The sequence below is a fragment of the Musca domestica genome, unplaced genomic scaffold (assembly GCF_030504385.1).
Source record: "Musca domestica strain aabys unplaced genomic scaffold, Musca_domestica.polishedcontigs.V.1.1 31, whole genome shotgun sequence".
In the NCBI taxonomy this organism is placed as follows: Eukaryota; Metazoa; Arthropoda; class Insecta; order Diptera; family Muscidae; genus Musca; species Musca domestica.
The window spans coordinates 2,866,360-2,883,768 of record NW_026712309.1 but is presented as its reverse complement, the minus strand read 5'-3'; the positions used below and the strand labels follow the sequence as shown (position 1 = coordinate 2,883,768).

General features: G+C 35.2%; 3 protein-coding genes across 3 annotated transcripts; 2 read left to right on the top strand and 1 right to left on the bottom strand.

Annotated features, from left to right (window-relative positions):
• The first annotated feature begins 1,438 nt into the window (after positions 1-1,438).
• On the top strand, positions 1,439-5,662 carry LOC131803607 (uncharacterized). The gene has a single exon (XM_059124998.1). The coding sequence runs from the start codon at positions 1,692-1,694 to the stop codon at positions 5,499-5,501; it is 3,810 nt and encodes a 1,269-aa protein (XP_058980981.1). The 5' UTR covers positions 1,439-1,691; the 3' UTR covers positions 5,502-5,662.
• A 1,012-nt stretch (positions 5,663-6,674) lies between these two features.
• LOC131803606 (uncharacterized) lies at positions 6,675-9,282 on the top strand. Its single transcript, XM_059124997.1, has 2 exons — positions 6,675-8,510; positions 8,580-9,282. Exons 1-2 carry the CDS (start codon positions 6,711-6,713, stop codon positions 8,850-8,852), a joined length of 2,073 nt encoding a protein of 690 aa, XP_058980980.1. The 5' UTR covers positions 6,675-6,710; the 3' UTR covers positions 8,853-9,282.
• Positions 9,283-13,960: 4,678 nt separating this feature from the next.
• LOC131803614 (serine/threonine-protein kinase pakD-like) lies at positions 13,961-17,170 on the bottom strand. The gene is made up of 2 exons (XM_059125009.1): positions 14,372-17,170; positions 13,961-14,307 (listed from the first exon to the last, which is right to left on the bottom strand). Exon 1 carries the CDS (start codon positions 15,880-15,882, stop codon positions 14,572-14,574), a length of 1,311 nt encoding a protein of 436 aa, XP_058980992.1. The 5' UTR covers positions 15,883-17,170; the 3' UTR covers positions 13,961-14,307; positions 14,372-14,571.
• Between the last annotated feature and the right edge of the window lie 239 nt (positions 17,171-17,409).

The window sequence follows — 17,409 nt, the reverse complement described above, 5'->3', positions numbered from 1 at the left end:
TTCTACAATTAATAAAGGAATGAAGTACTTGCTCACAGTTATTGATACTTTCTCTAAATATGCCTGGACGGAAGCAGTTAAAACAAAAGGTGCTTACGATGTGTGCAAAGCATTCACAAAAATTTTGAATGGTGGCAGAATACCCAAAAATTTACAAACTGATGATGGCAAAGAATTTTTTAATAAAGACTTTACTAAACTTATGAAAATATATTCAATTAATCATTATTCAACATATAGTGTTATGAAAGCATCTGTCGTTGAGAGGTTTAACCGTACCTTAAAATCTATAATGTTTCGAGAGTTCTCCTATAATGGAACATATCAATGGATTGACCTTCATAAAAAACTGGTTGATCAATATAATAGACGAATACATCGCACTATCCACATGGCACCCATAGAAGTTAATAAGAGAAATGAAACAATGTTGCTTAATACTGTCTATAATCATATTAAAATATTCCCCCCATCTAAATATCGTGTAGGAGATTATGTTCGAATAAGTAAATATAAGAATGTTTTTGAAAAAGGGTATACACCGAATTATACTACAGAAATATTCCGAATAAAATCAATTCAAGTGACAAATCCAGTCACATATTTATTGGAAGACTATGCAGGTAATCCCATCAAAGGTGGTTTTTACAAAGAAGAATTGAAACGTACACGATATCCTAATACTTATCTTGTGGAGAAAGTTTTAAAGACCAAGGGAGATAAAGCATATGTGAAATGGTTGGGGTTCTCTAATAATCATAATTCTTGGATAAATAAAAACGACTTATTATAAGAAAATATTGTTGTTCATAAAACTATGAACATGAAAGACTGCTGCAATAAATTAGATCGTTAAGTGATTTAGGCTATAAAATGTTTATGTATTTTTAACCCAACATTCTAGAGTACTTGTAAATGTGTGTGCATGAAAGATAAGAGCATAAGGGATGATAACACTTCATGCTGCTGGAGACGCATTGATAATAAAGAATATTCTCCCATAAACATGCGCTCAGCTGGGGAGTAAATATAGATCACAGCAATTGTGTGTTGCATTAGGCCTATGCATAGAATTAGAAATGTCAAGTGTTTGTAGCCTTAAGTAGATGCATAAGATTAAACCCCCCTAAGATTTCTGTTGTGTACTAGCACTTAAGTAATACATTTTGTTCAATAAAATTAGAATTAAACTGACAAACGAACAAACAAGTTCTAGAATTTGATTCTCCCGCTAACATTGGTCCTTCGACAAAAAAAAAAAACCAGCGGCCACAAAAATATATTTCAAAAAAAAAAAAGAGAATTATATTTTTGTAAAAAAAAAAAAAACAAAACAGAAAAAAAAGCCATAGGGGCAAAACAAAAAAAGCCATAGGGGCAAATAAAAAACAAAAAAAAAAAGCCATAGGGGCAAAACAAAAAAAGCCATAGGGGCAAATAAAAAACAAAAAAAAAAAGCCATAGGGGCAAAACAAAAAAAAGCCATAGGGGCAAATAAAAAACAAAAAAAAAAAGCCATAGGGGCAAAGAAAAAACAAAAAAAGCCATAGGGGCAAAGAAAAAATCAAAAAAAGCCATAGGGGCAACAAAAGCAAAAAAATAAAACAGAATAATTTTGAAAAAAGCCACAGGGGCATTAAAGAAAAGAAGCTAAAACTACAAATTTTACTTGCTTCACAAAACAAGGAAAAATGGCGTCGAGACATAACTTGTATAAGCTCCAAAGCCTACTCCTTAAAGAAGTAATTGGGATTAAGGAAAAACTGCAAGCAGGCATGGTTCGGAAAGCAGCCATGGGTGACACACTACGATCCCTGGAAAGCAAAATGAAGGAAGCCACTACGAACCACGAAATGCTGAGAGTGCATGGCGAAAACACTGATCCCTATTTCAAAGAAAATGTTTGGGATCTCATCAACTTGAACTATGGAAAAGCAAAGGAACTCCTAGCGAGTTTGGAAGAAGAGGTCGAGCGAGAACCGCAAAGGGTAATAAAAGAAGCAGAGCCCGAAGTGCATGGGCTAATGCTCGATCAACAGTTAAAGGCCTTCCAAGAGGAAATGCAACAACAAATGCAACAATTTATGTTGATGTTCGAGAAGAATAAAAGAGAAAATGAGGAAGAAAGACAAACCCATATAGAATCATCACCAATGGGCAATCAGGCGAATATAAAAGTAAGCGCAATCATCTACCAATTCAGGAAAAAAGTAAACAAACTCGCCGATGCCGTTGAATGCGATTTAGCTGGACTATCAAAATATGCTTTGGAGTACATGAAGTCATCGTGGGAGAAGCATATGGATGAAATTAGGAAATTGCATCTCGAGCTCTCAACGGTGCATGGAATGGAAGAGGTAGATCTCGAATTTGAAGAAATTGAAGAAAAGTTTGAGAGCAAAATGCAGGATATGATAAGAAGGATAGATGGTCTTAAAGAGGAGTCGCTGGAAGTAGAACTAAAAAGAGTTCAAATACCATCCTTTAGTGGTCATGTGGAAGAGTGGAGTTCATTTCACGATTTATTTAAAAAGATGATTGATGAAAACTCCAAATTATCAAAAGTTCAAAAACTGTACTACCTCAAGACAAATCTAAAAGGAGAGGCATTTCGCTTGGTGCAACATCTTCAAGTGACCGAGGCAAATTATGAAGCAGCATGGGAATTACTGGAAAAAAGATATGGCAACAGGAGAATTTTATTCACTAAATTGGTAGATAGAATACTGGACCATCAAAACATCAACAGCCTGTCAGCAATAAGCATAAGAAATTTGCTGGACAATGTAAATGAAAGTATTCAGGCGTTGAAAGCAATGGATATTCCCCTAGAGCAAGCGGATCCCATTTTAGCCCGAATAATTATACGGAAACTGGATAAGGATGGGCTTATTCTTTATGAGCAGAATGTAAAGAAATCCAAGGACATCCAAAAACTTGAGGATGTGATGGACTTCCTGGAGCAGCAGTTTCAAGCCTTGGAAGCTTCAGTAGGCAGAAAACACAATAACATAGGACTGTACAAACTCCAAGAAAAATCAGCAGTGGTAGCGGAATTAAAACAATGTAAGTTCTGTAAAATGAGCGGACATGATATCGCATGGTGCAGAAAATTTTCGGCGTTATCTTCGAATGAAAGATACAATTGGGCAAGATCAGCACAGGTCTGCCTCAGATGCTTAAGCCACAACAAGGATAAAAAATGTTACAATGAAATTAAATGCCAGAAGTGTGGAATGAATCACATCACAGTGATGCATTTAGAGCGAAGAGGACATACGAAAGCAATGACCACCAATACAACAACAAATGTTCTGCTAGCAACAGCCCAAGTTCGTATAAAATCACTGCATGGAGAATTTGTAACAGTCAAAGCGCTGATAGACCAAGGATCACAAATTACATCCATATCAGAGGACGCGGCTCAACTGTTGCAGCTACCAAAGAAGAAGACAGAAGTGAGGTTACAAGGTCTAGGAGAGACCCTAGTTGGCGTGGCGAAATCTAAAGTTGCACTGGAACTACGACCCAGATTTTTGAGCAACATAATGATTAAGGCAGAAGCACTAGTCCTTCCAGCACTTGCATCAGCACATCCCGACAGAAGGTTTCAATATGACGTGGATAAATGGAGAAATGTAAATTTGGCAGATCCAAATTTCAACAGCCCGGAAAGAATCGATTTAGTCATTGGAGCCGATCTTTACTCACAAATATTGGAAGAAGGAGTTCGCCACGATGAGCAAATTGTGGGACAAAATACGAAGTTGGGTTGGATTTTATCTGGAACAGTAGTAGTAAATCCTGGATTGAACATAAAGAAATCGGCAGCAACAACAACAATTGAGAGGTTCTGGGAAATAGAGGAAATAGAAGATGAAAAAACGACCGAAGAAGACGAATACTGCCTTAAGTTATATGAAGACACAACACGCCGAGACAATTCAGGAAGATTTGTCGTGCGTTTGCCGTTAATTGAAGAAAAAGATTTGGGAGATTCATATAAAAGAGCCATGGCGAGGTTTATAAACTTGGAAAAAAGATTAGAAAATAATGCGGAATTAAAGTCAGAGTACGAGAAAACAATGAACGAGCTCATATCCATGGGCCAAATGGTAAAGGTGGATCCAAGTAAGAAGGCTTTGTATTATATGCCGCACCAAGCAGTGGTACGTGAAACAAGTCTAACCACAAAAGTTAGAGTGGTATTTGATGCTTCATCGACAACTTCAAATGGGAAGTCGCTGAATGACATACTTCACGTGGGACCAAGGCTTCAAAAAGATATATTTGACATTGTAACAAAGTGGAGATCGTGGAAGTTTGTCATCTCAGCTGATGTGGAGAAAATGTTTCGTCAGATTAAAGTTGAAAAAGAAGACCAGGAATACCAACATGTGTTGTGGAGGAGTAATCCGTCGGAGCCTATCCAACAATATAAACTTACTACGGTAACATATGGCACTGCATCAGCACCATTTCTGGCTGTAAGATCGCTCATAGAAATTGGAAATAGGTGCCAGAATCAAGAAATCGCTCAGAGGATCAAAGAAGATTTCTACATGGACGACCTTTTAACAGGAGCGAATACAAAACAAGAATGCAGGGAGGTGCAGAAGAAGATAACGCTGCAACTGGAGGATTATGGGTTTCATTTAAGAAAATGGATATCAAACTCTCCTGAAGTATTGAGTGCGGTGAAATTGAATGAAGAAAATGAAGTGCTGAGAATAGAAGAAGATGAATGCTTGAAAACATTGGGATTACAATGGAATCCACAGATCGATTGCTTTACATTTAGTATGCAAATTAAAAAAGAAGACAAGTTGACAAAACGAATAGCATTGTCAAGACTGGCACAAATATTCGATCCATTAGGTTGGCTGACGCCAGTCACGGTAACAGCAAAACTATTTATACAGCAGTTATGGATACAACAAATAGAATGGGATGTGCCATTGGAGGAGAAATTGAGTGGAGATTGGCGGCAGTTTACATACAGTCTGCCTGCTTTAGAAAATTTAAGGATTCCAAGATGGTTTGGAATATTGGAAGACAAAACTGCACAGTTACATGGGTTTGCAGATGCTTCCGAGAAGGCTTATGCAGCAGTCGTATACCTTAAGGTAAATTCGCAGGTGACCATAGTAGCTGCAAAAAGTAAGGTAAATCCAGTAAAAAATAGGAAGACGCTTCCAAAGCTGGAACTTTGTGCAACACATCTATTGGCTAAACTACTACAGAAGATCAAAGGAGTATTGAAGTCAGCAACACCAACTTTTGCTTGGAGTGATTCCATGATTTCCTTGGCATGGATTCACAACTCCAAAAACAAGGATAAGTTCATAAAAACAAGGGTGATGGATATTTTGGAGAGAATACCCGAAGCGAAATGGGGCTACGTCAAGTCAAAGGAGAATCCAGCAGATATGGGTTCAAGGGGTGTCCCACCGGAGACTTTGACAAACAATACATTGTGGTGGGAAGGCCCGAATGGCTGAAAAAAGATGAACAAGATTGGCCAAAAAGCAACATAAATCAAACAGTAGCAACAACAGTAAAGTTTTCGACTGAAAACCACTTATATGAAAGTATGATGAAGTATTCGTCATTTAAGAAACAGATACGTGTAATGGCTTATCTACTGCGTTTTATAAAAGGGCTAAAAAGAAGCGAGCAGTAAATGAGCATTTGACGGCAAAAGAGTTGGAAGAAGCAGAGATGGAGATAATAAAACTACATCAAGAAAGAGAATGGCCAGTGGAACTAAGGAAATTGAAGACATTGGGAACGGTGGATCATCAAAGTAAAATAGCTTCACTACATCCACAGTTGGATCGAAATGGCATAATGCGGGTTGGTGGAAGACTTGCTTTGTCAGAGCTGAACTATAACCAAAAGCATCCAATAATTATTCAAAAGTCAAGATTAGCGGGAAATATCATTCGAAATTGTCATATTCAAACGATGCATGGAGGAAATCGACTTATGGAAAATATACTAAGACGAAAATATTGGATTATTGGAGCTAAAAATAGGATAAAACTTTGCATTAGGTGTTGTCCAAGATGTACGCGCTTTAGAGGTGAAGTGCGAAATCAATTGATGGGAAATTTACCAGCTTACCGTGTCAGTATAAATCAACCCTTTCAACACTGTGGCATTGATTATGCGGGTCCGCTACAAATACGGTGCTCCAAAACAAGAGGAGTGAAGGCTATGAAGGGTTACGTAGCGGTGTTCGTATGCATGGTAACTAAGGCGGTTCATTTGGAAGCTGTCAGCGAACTTACAACGGAAGCATTTCTGGCGGCGCTAAGGCGATTTTTCGCGAGAAGAGGAAAATCAACCGACTTATATTCAGACAACGGAACGAACTTCGTAGGGGCAGCAAGGCAGCTTGACAGAGACTTTTTGGATGCCGTTAAAAACAACACGAAGTTAGCTCCCATTTTGGAAAATGAAAAAATAAGTTGGCATTTCATTCCGCCGGCAGCTCCTCACGTTGGAGGAATTTGGGAAGCAGCAGTGAAGTCCATGAAATATCACCTAAAAAGAATAATTGGTGATACGAAATTGACTTACGAGGAGTTGAGTACGGTGCTATCTCAGATTGAAGCAGTATTAAATTCGAGGCCGCTACATGAACTTGGAAGCGGTACAGAATAATTGACACTTTAACACCTGGACATTTCTTAATTGGCCGTCCGATGTTAGAATCACCGGCGACTATCGATGAAGGTAACTTAGGATGTCTTAATAGATGGAAACTGCTACAACGAATTAAAAGTCATTTTTGGAGCAGATGGAAAGAGGAGTATCTAACCACATTACAAAACCGAATGAAATGGAAGAAACAAAATAATAATGTGGAAATAGGCAATGTGGTGATATTGAAAAACGAAGAAACGCACGCGGCGCGATGGCCACTGGCCAAGGTGGTAGAAGTCCATCCAGGGAAGGACGGAGTTGTAAGGATTGTGACAGTTAAAACACAAGGCGGCGTGATAAAGAGGCCAATTAACAAATTATGTCCATTGGAGCATATGGACGAGGAATCTGAAGAATTGCCCAGACAGGAAAAACAGGCGGAAATTACACATACTAATATGACAAGATGTGAGCGAAAAATAAGGAAACAACCAATAACGTGGGCAATGATGCTGAACTTATTTTTACTAATATCTACCAAGGCATCATCTGTACATGAACTGAATAGTTCGGCTGCGGTATATTTGGATCCCATGTCTCAAATTCACATGGTTTCCTCATCATGGAATATGGTTGTGTACTTTGAGCTGAAACCATATTTAGAAACATTAGACCTGGCTTCCGAATTGCTGAAAACATCAAAAAGCTTATGCCCACGACTTCAAACTTTTGAGGAGCAGTGTTGGTCCACGATTAACAATATGGAACTCAAGATTAATAAGATAAAGACCAACAATCGATTATTCCTCAGAGAAGACAATCGTCAAAAAAGAGGAGCTCCGTTGAAATTTGTAGGTTCGTTTCAACACTGGGCATTTGGGGTAATGGACGATGACGATCGAGTAGCTATGGAGAGCAATATGAAAAATCTATTAGCCAACCAAAAGGATTTGAAGAAGTTAGCAAAACAACAGACATCTGTAGTCGACGCTACAGTAAATCTTTTAAGGAAAACCACAGAGGAAGTGAATTCGCACTTTTCGGATATCAAAGGCAAAATTGAGAACATAAGTGCTACAATGAATGAGAATTACTTCGTGTATAGAGAATCCATACGATTCTTTATAATAGCAAAACAAATTCATGAGCTTTTGGAAGAATGTGACGAAGTCCAAAAAGAAGTTGTTGATGCATTAATTGATGTAAACAGCGGTAAGTTTCATCCCGTCCTGATAACACCCAAACAATTACAAGCAGAGATAGTAAAAATACGAGATGCTCTGCCTGAAAAATATGTACTGCCAGGAAAGCGTACGGGAATGGAATTAAAAGAGATCTTACATTTGATGACGTGCCACGGATCGTTTGTGGGGTCCCAACTGGTAATTAATATAAAAATACCGCTGTTCAATCGGCAGTCATCCCAGTTTTACAAAGTAATTCCGATACCATTTGAAGAAGGAAATACGATATTGATAGCCCGGGTGAATTCCCCGTACATTGTATATAATTTTGAGCTGGATTCTTTTCATTTCTTAACACAGCCTATGCTGAATGAGTGCAAAGAGACGTTGGGTAAGGAGATAATGTGCGAAGAGAATTTTCCATGGAGAGATGCAACTACAAATAATTGTGAATTATCTCCTCTGAGACCGCACATAAAACTAAACTGCGCCTATGACGAAGTGGAACGAATGCCTTATTGGATGCCATTGAAACGAAATGGCAATTGGCTTTTTAAAACCTTTTCAAGTGCAACAGCTCATTTGCAATGCTCTCACAAACAACAGACGATTATGGAACTTCCAAAGCAAGGAATTCTCACGCTGGATGCAGACTGTACAGCGAGGATCGGTAAAGTAACGTTGGTAGCTGTGCATAGAGTTCATAACGAGATAAGCACAGAATTCCATTCGTTTCTTTTGAAGGATGTAAGTCCGGACGAAAAAGAATCAATCAAACCCCTTGGAAATATACTTATCAATCATCATCAAGAAATTGACGAGCTAAAGAAATTCGTGGACAAGTTAAAGAAAGAAAATGTGGAATTGCGAGGCTTGAAGTTCCATCACATCTCATCACACGTAGCTTTTATTTTAGTAATTATAGTAATAATAATTCTAATTATTTTATTTATAAGAAGACAGAAAAAATTAAAACGCATAACCGAAATTCAATTTCCCCGAGGCCAGGATGTCTAAATAAATTATTTGCCGCCCGGGAAAATGTTCATAAAACTATGAACATGAAAGACTGCTGCAATAAATTAGATCGTTAAGTGATTTAGGCTATAAAATGTTTATGTATTTTTAACCCAACATTCTAGAGTACTTGTAAATGTGTGTGCATGAAAGATAAGAGCATAAGGGATGATAACACTTCATGCTGCTGGAGACGCATTGATAATAAAGAATATTCTCCCATAAACATGCGCTCAGCTGGGGAGTAAATATAGATCACAGCAATTGTGTGTTGCATTAGGCCTATGCATAGAATTAGAAATGTCAAGTGTTTGTAGCCTTAAGTAGATGCATAAGATTAAACCCCCCTAAGATTTCTGTTGTGTACTAGCACTTAAGTAATACATTTTGTTCAATAAAATTAGAATTAAACTGACAAACGAACAAACAAGTTCTAGAATTTGATTCTCCCGCTAACAATTGTAATATCTATTTACATCAATACATAAGATTTGAATAATAAAATTTTTTAATTTATAAATACCAAACATATGTCTTTTCATTTCTATATAAGCCTTCAATATGTCAATTACACTTGCGCTAACCGGAAAGTCTTCAACTTTAACTGCTAATTATTTCCCACCAATTCAATTACATGAGGATTATGAGTGTTCATTAGTTGACTTCCACTCATACAATTCTATACCAAATATCGATTTCGATAACAATTTGTTTCATATTGGAAATAAAACAATAGAAGTTCCTATTGGTTCCTATGAACTTGAGGATATTGTCGACTACATTAAAAGTGAATACGAAAACGAAGACAACACAAAAACTATAGATATTATAGCTAATAACAACACATTACAACTTGAAATATTTTCATCCCATGATATTATTGATTTTAATAATGAACGTTCTATCTGTACGCTTTTGGTTTTAATGGTGGGGTTTTACGACCTGGTGTAAAGCATTTTTCACATTACCCCGTAAATATTTTAAGAGTGAGCGCAATACAAGTTCAATGCAATATAACAACTGGAGCATACATGAATAATGCGCCTGTGCATACTCTACACGAATTTGGTATAAATGTTTCCCCTGGATATAAAATGGATGAAATACCAAGCAATTTAATTTATCTTCCTGTGAATGCGAAAGAAATAAGTTCGCTTAAAGTGTGGATCGTTGATCAAAATCAACGACTAATAAATTTCAGAGGAGAAGAAATTACCCTTCGATTACACTTGAGACCAATATCAAATGATTATCTATAATAATATATGAATAAACACAAATATTTAAACATTCCAATAAAAACAATCAACCCTAAAACATTACCACTCACGGATAAAAGCAAACAGTTTTTAAAATCTATTAAACTACGTCTCAAGGAAAATGACTGAAATACTTAATATTGAAGACAGACCGTTCTCAGATGACACTATTATTAAAAAAGATTATCATAGCTATGTTCCATACATCCGTTCTTTCAAAAACAATGATGAAATAAGAATTACAATTCAAAATCAAGATTTATATCTATTACCAAGTGAAAGTTATATATATGTTGAAGGCTCGGTAACATTACCAGGAGGAGAATTATCGTCTAATGCTCGTTTGCGTAATAACTGCGTAGCCTATTTCTTTGATGAAATCCGATATGAAATAAATGGTATTGAAGTCGATCGCACACGCCATTTAGGTGCATCGAGCACAATAAAAAATTTTGTTTCTCTATCGAGTGCTGAACGCAACATAATGAGAAATGCAGGATGGAATAATGGTGAAGATCTAAGCATGGGTGTATTCAACTTTTGCGTCCCACTCAAAAGGCTGTTGGGGTTTGCGGAAGATTACAACAGAGTCATTTTACATAGTAAACATGATCTTATTATGTTGCGGAGTTCAACTGATCAATATGCATGCTATTCTACCGACTCGAAAGAAAAATTAAATTTGACAATCACAAATATAACATGGAGAATACCTCATATACATTTATCGGATGCATCTAAATTACAAATTATGAAAACAATTAACAATGGAAAGTCGCTCCCTATTGCGTTTCGAAGCTGGGACTGTCACTTTAATCCAACATTTCCAGGTTCAACAAAATGTCATTGGAATGTTAAATTATCAACAAATAGTGAAAGACCACGCTTTGTAATATTAGCTCTAGAAAATGATGGAAAATTCATTCACTCTAATTTAGTAAATGTTAAGGTTCATTTAAATTCCGAAACATATCCGTATGATGATTTGAACTTAAAATTTGAGGACAACAGATATGCAGTACTATATGATATGTACGCAAAGTTTCAACAAAATTACTTTTTAAAAGAACCCGAACCAATTCTATCATGGGAAAAGTTTAAAAACATGCCAATTGCAGTAATTGATGTTAGCTATCAAAACGAAGTCATTAAAAGCGGACCTATAGATGTTAAGCTGGAATTTGAAACTAATACACCAATACCATCGAAAACATCAGCATACTGTTTAATACTCCATGATCGATTAATTGAATATACACCACTCACTGGAATTGTTCGAAAGATAATCTAAAGATTTTCTCATTTAATTTATTTTCTTTATTAATACTTTTTTTTTTTTGTACTTACCTCTGTCATAAACTTTCAATAAAATAAAAAAGCATTAAAAATTACTTTATAAATGTTTTATTTATTATTATTATTATTATTTTTTTTTTTTTTATTTGAAAAAGGAAATGTGGAATAAATAGCTTACAAATAAATAACAAATTGTTGGTTTATTTAATAATACAATATATTAAATTAAATTGGTGTCAATATCCATTTCCGATTCATAATTCTGCAGTATATTACTGAGATCATCCTCATCCTCAATACCATAATGGCCCCAAGCATAGGTGTTTACTTTATCTAATCTTACTTTCCTTTTACTATCTTTATAATTTAAAACTACTTTATACAACTTGGTTGTATACACTTGGTGTAATTTGGATTTAAAATTTATCATGTAATCACTAGTACTAGTTTCATTGTATAAGGTGTTTCTATAGTTATTTATGGTGTACCGCCCAATGACACATTTTTTGACACCTTTCGCTTTTTTTACTTCTTGACCATCATCTACCGTATATGAATACATTTTAGGCCCTAGTCCAACAAATTCTGTCATAATTTTCCCACTGTTTTCGTCCTTCATCATACCGATAACCTTTTTATTACGGCGGGGTATATTATATTTATTATCTTCTGGGTATGATGATGTGTCAAAGAACCTATCAATGTCGGGTCTTATTTCTTCATAGACATCTTCAGAAAATATTGTATATATAAAAGAGTCAGTATCCATATAATTTAAAATTACGCGCTCATCGAATTTCTTCTTCATGTATTCATAGTGGAAATCATACATCTTCCACTTGGCTAATTCTAATATACAGAAACCAAGATATGTAGGCTTATTGTATGTTACTTGTAGCCGATTCATTTCAATAGCCCAAAAATCTGTACAAAATTCAGTTGCACTGCTGAAATTCGGTCTAGACATTAAAGATCTAGCACCCAATACATTTGGTGCTTTATCAAGCCAAGTCGTTACTAGCTTTATATCTCTTCGTTTATCAACATTCTCCATAGTTTTACCAAAAACTGCATTATTTAGAAGCTTAAAAAAGTTTCTAAGAAAATCGTTAGTTGCTTCTTGCCTTTCTTTATTATTTTTATTAATATACGAGGCTAGCCATGGAGATTGTGTAAATGATAAAGCACGATGAACTTTTTTTAAGACTAAACCATTTTCTAAACATTGTTTTAGATTCATGTAGTGTATTGGATAATTGGTTTTTGAAGCAAAATCTGCTATAAGTTTTGGATACTTTGAACCTCCAATCTTCTTATTTTCTGGACAAAAGGGTAAATCATTATGATTATCGTGAAGATTCTCTGGATAATCTAAGTCAACTACTAGCACATATCCAGTTTGTTGATTTACTTTAAAATTGTTTATTGTCTGAGCATCAAAAGGCGTCTTGTCGAGATCAACCCACGCAAAATCTCCTGTTGGCAGGTATTGTTGCATAGCCCAACCATACAAATTATTAGCATCTATATACAATAAATAGCTAGATGGATTACTACTGTCGAAATCTTCCATATATTTGTTATTTGCTTTGGTATGTCTTTTAGAGCATTGTGTAAGGCCACCTCTTATACCATTTTTAAATAAATTAAACATGTCTGAATCTGTTAACAAATCCAAGTCTATTTTCGTATGACGAAGCATAGCATCAAAAGATAAACCAGGAGCTGTGTAATATTGACATGCATCTAGTTTGTGAATTCGTTTACATGATTTCCTAAAATTTTCAAAAACATCGTTTAGAAGAAGCACGTCTGTTTTTAAATATAATTCCATGTAATCACGTATTGTCTTGCATTTAAATGTTTTCCAAACTTGTTTTGCATGTTCATACTCTTCTAAGCTACAACTTTTATCATTTAATTTACTATGAAATGCTTCAATAGGAGGTAGAGCAGTTTCCTCTAATTTTTCAAATGAGTCGATGTATTCATAACAGAATATACCCTTTTTCCTCATCAATTTAAACTCATCATCGTTCGAAAAATGTTTCCTTATAGATGTCAAGTCTGAATCATCACAGAAACTAGCTAATGCGTCTAAACTGGCTGCCATAAAGCGGAAAGAATCTAAAAATCTATATTCAAGCGTATCATATCTACCATCACTCATTTTTATTGTTTGTGATAAAGATGTATACAATTCTTTATTGTGAGGTATAATATTTGTTTTCCCTTCAATTGTACTCAGCAAATTTGTTACAAACAAATGACAGTCATAAGCAGAGAAATTGTGGAAGTAAATAGGGATGAATTTTGAAATTGTGTAATTTATATTACACTCATTGTGAGCTGCTCCCCTATACCGTCCAGTTATATGACAATGATCACGAACTCTATCTGTACCTAACTCGTCATCACATATATGGCAATACACCGCGGAAGAAAATGATTCTTTTTCATTTAATGTCAATGGTGTCATTGGGCGGTTTACATTCAAATAATTATTATAAATATTCCTACCTGCTCTTTCTAACGTTTCTATAAATATTTGAGCGGCATTTTCACCGGTATAAGAATAATATTTATCTAAACTACTATCAAAACTACACTTTACATTAAAACCAAAAGCGCATGGAATATGCTTATTTATGGTATTACTCACTCCCCCAGTATCTTTTAAAACACACTCAAAATCAGCGTACACTACAAAGGGAACATCCATTTGCTTCTTGTAGTTTGCAAATGCTAATCTATTCTTACCATCTTTGGGGAAATGTGTAATAACACCACTACAATTCTCCTTATGTCCCTCAAAAAGTCTCAAATCTGGTGTGTAATAAAAACATGTATTACATATTTTCAGATGATTTCCTCCTGAGGAAAGTTGTGATGACAGTAATCTAAAAAGAAAAATATTTATGTGTTATTAGAAATATTTATGTGTATTGTATTTTCATTATTCACCTTGATGTATCCTTAACTAGTATGTAGTGCGAATTGGTTTCGTTTTCCAACAACAGCAAATTGATATGTATAGGCTTCTCTTTATTAGTGACGCGATATGGTCCAACAACAGCATTTTCCTCGTACCCAAAAACGTTAACACTTATATTTGGATTATTTTCTTCAAATATTTTTATTGATCTCAATTCTAATGGAAATTGTCAACCACTAAAATTTAATCTAAATCCATCTTCAACAATTATTATCGGATCTGCAATATTTCTGATATTATATGATGATGTTTTACCAGCATTCGTAAGCCTATTTCCGAATGCGGCAATTATGCACCATTTGAAACAATACACATCATTATTCGAAATATTGATGCATGCTTTCTTCTTTGCAAGCGTCGCTGGTGTTGGTATATATTGCGATCCCTTCAGTGGAGAAGATTTGTTAACGCTTATTTCGAGTGTTTTAAATTGGGATAGAGCCCATCCAGAGTCACGTTCTTGGAACTCCGACAGCTTATTTTTCAACTCATCAAAATGCTGTTTTAAAATTTCCGCTACATCATCAGAAAATGTGATTTGTGTGGTTTTGGTGTTGTGGAATATGGTATTAAACGCATCACTTTCTGCTGATTCTTTAAAATATTCGCCAACAACATTTAGATTGAATTTAATCAAATAATGTGTGCTTAACTTGTCTTCTATTAGTGCGATAATCGATTTTTCAGAATTGCGAATTACTTCATTGAAATCGAGAGTATTATTGCTTATTTTATATTGGAACTTCTCAATTCGTTTTTCAAAGCCTGAACTCGTTGATTGTAGGTTTTCTTTAATTATTCTCTCGCTTTTATTTCTATGCAATTCTGATCTACAATGCATGATCCATGTTTCTAATAAAATATTATCATTGCATGAAATGCAATATTTTATTCTTTTTGTGCAAGGTTCATTTTGCATTTGATTATCTAAATGTTGTTCTTCTTGTTGTTGTGGTTGATTCCATTGTTGTTGTTGTGGTTGATTCCATTGTTGTTGCTGTGGTTGATTCCATTGTTGTTGTTGATTCCATTGTTGTTGTTGATTCCATTGTTGTTGTTGTTGATGCTCGAAATGTTGTTGGTGTTGATGATGATGATGGTTTTGTTGGTGATGGTTGATATTTTGATTTTGCGTCGATCTTCCTGACTGATTGTGGTCTTGATTATTATATTCCTGTGGAATGTCTTGTTCGTTCGACATTGGTGAATTATTATTAAGGTGATGCTGCACCCAAATGCTCATCTCATTGCGAAACTGATTCTGTTGTTCCTCATATTCCCAAAAATTTCTTTCTTTTTGCTGTGGTTTCGTTCCTTGCTCAGAATGTTCCACAGCATAATGAAGCTTAAGAGCTGCGGAATGCAATAAAAATTTCTTGCAAATATTGCACATTTTGTGCGTTTCTAGATGTTTTTTATAAGCTGAAGGGCTAGCTGATTTCTTTGAGCAGAGTTTGCATACAAATTTTCCGGATTCCATTTTAAAAAGGTTTTTCTTTTTTTTCACGCGTAAAAAAAAAATTTTGATACTTTATAGTCGAAGTCTCAACAGAAAGTGAATATGAGAAACAGACTTTTCACAAAACATCGATGCTGATACAACAATGGTTTACACCGCGGGAATTTTGACTGTCTTCTATAAGAATATTATTTTACCCAAACACAACATCTTAAAAATTCCCTAGAACAAAAAATTAGCCTTAAGTATGTCTCAATACTAACACCTGCATACATTATAGAAACCCTTGGTTGTCACCAATAAATTCATCTTACACTTGACGAATATCAAGATTCTATCACTCAAACAATATTTTTAGAATAATTGTCAACCTTTTTCCGAATTTATTGATAATTAATTCATAAGTCAAATATAATACACAAATTGTTAGTAAGGAAATTCCAAATAAAAAAAAAAAATCATAATTCAAACACACATTTGTAATGTAAAGAAATTAGGCGCCATCCTAAAAAAATGTCATCTCGACACTGAGTGCGTCTCAAACAACACACACACAAACATCCCCTAAAATATGCGTGCAATAACTCACTACACGATATTAACTGCAATAGAATGCCCCCGTGGTTAATAAGTCATAGGCACCATCACACACACACATAACCACCTGCATCACCCGGTCAAAAGATCATCTTAATACAGTTCGTCTTAAACATTACACACAATCATCCCCTAAAAATATTACACACCTGCATTTTCTATGCTTAAACAAACCACGCAAACAAATCACGTACAAATCAAACATCATGAAAAATAAGTCATAGGCAATGCATTGAACACTGCATTTCACATTAATTATCCCCATTTCACCTCGGCTACTGAATCCACATAAATGACCCCCATTTGCACAATAAGCCATAGACACGATCAATACAAATAAAAGGGATAACAATAACAACGCCTTGCCTTTGAAATGCGTATTGAACATCTGCATTTGCCCCCGGTTACTAAATCCGCATAAATTATCCCCATTTCACCCCGGCTACTGAATCCACATAAATTATCCCCATTTACACCACGTAAACAAATCACGTTCAAATCAAACATCGTGGAAAATAAGCCACAGACACGATCAATACAAATAAAAGGGATAACAATAACAACGCCTTGCCTTTGACATGCGTATTGAACACCTGCATTTCCCCCCGGCTACTAAATCCACATAAATTATCCCCATTTCAGACCCTAATTACTCTATAGTGACACTAATTACTAAATTTTAGCTAAATTTTGGCTATTAATATCGTCAATCAGCAACCCCTATCTACTTATAGCATATTTTAAAACGCTCATAACTCCTTAATTATTGACATTTCGGGGTTTTTTGCATCGTTTTGATTGCAGTTTCTTTATAGCCCATTTTAAAATGCTCATAACTCCTTAAATATTGACATTTCGGGGTTTTTAGCATCGTTTTGATTGCAGATATTTAAAGAGGAAAAATAGCCTATTTTAAAACGCTCATAACTTCTTAAATATTGACATTTCGGG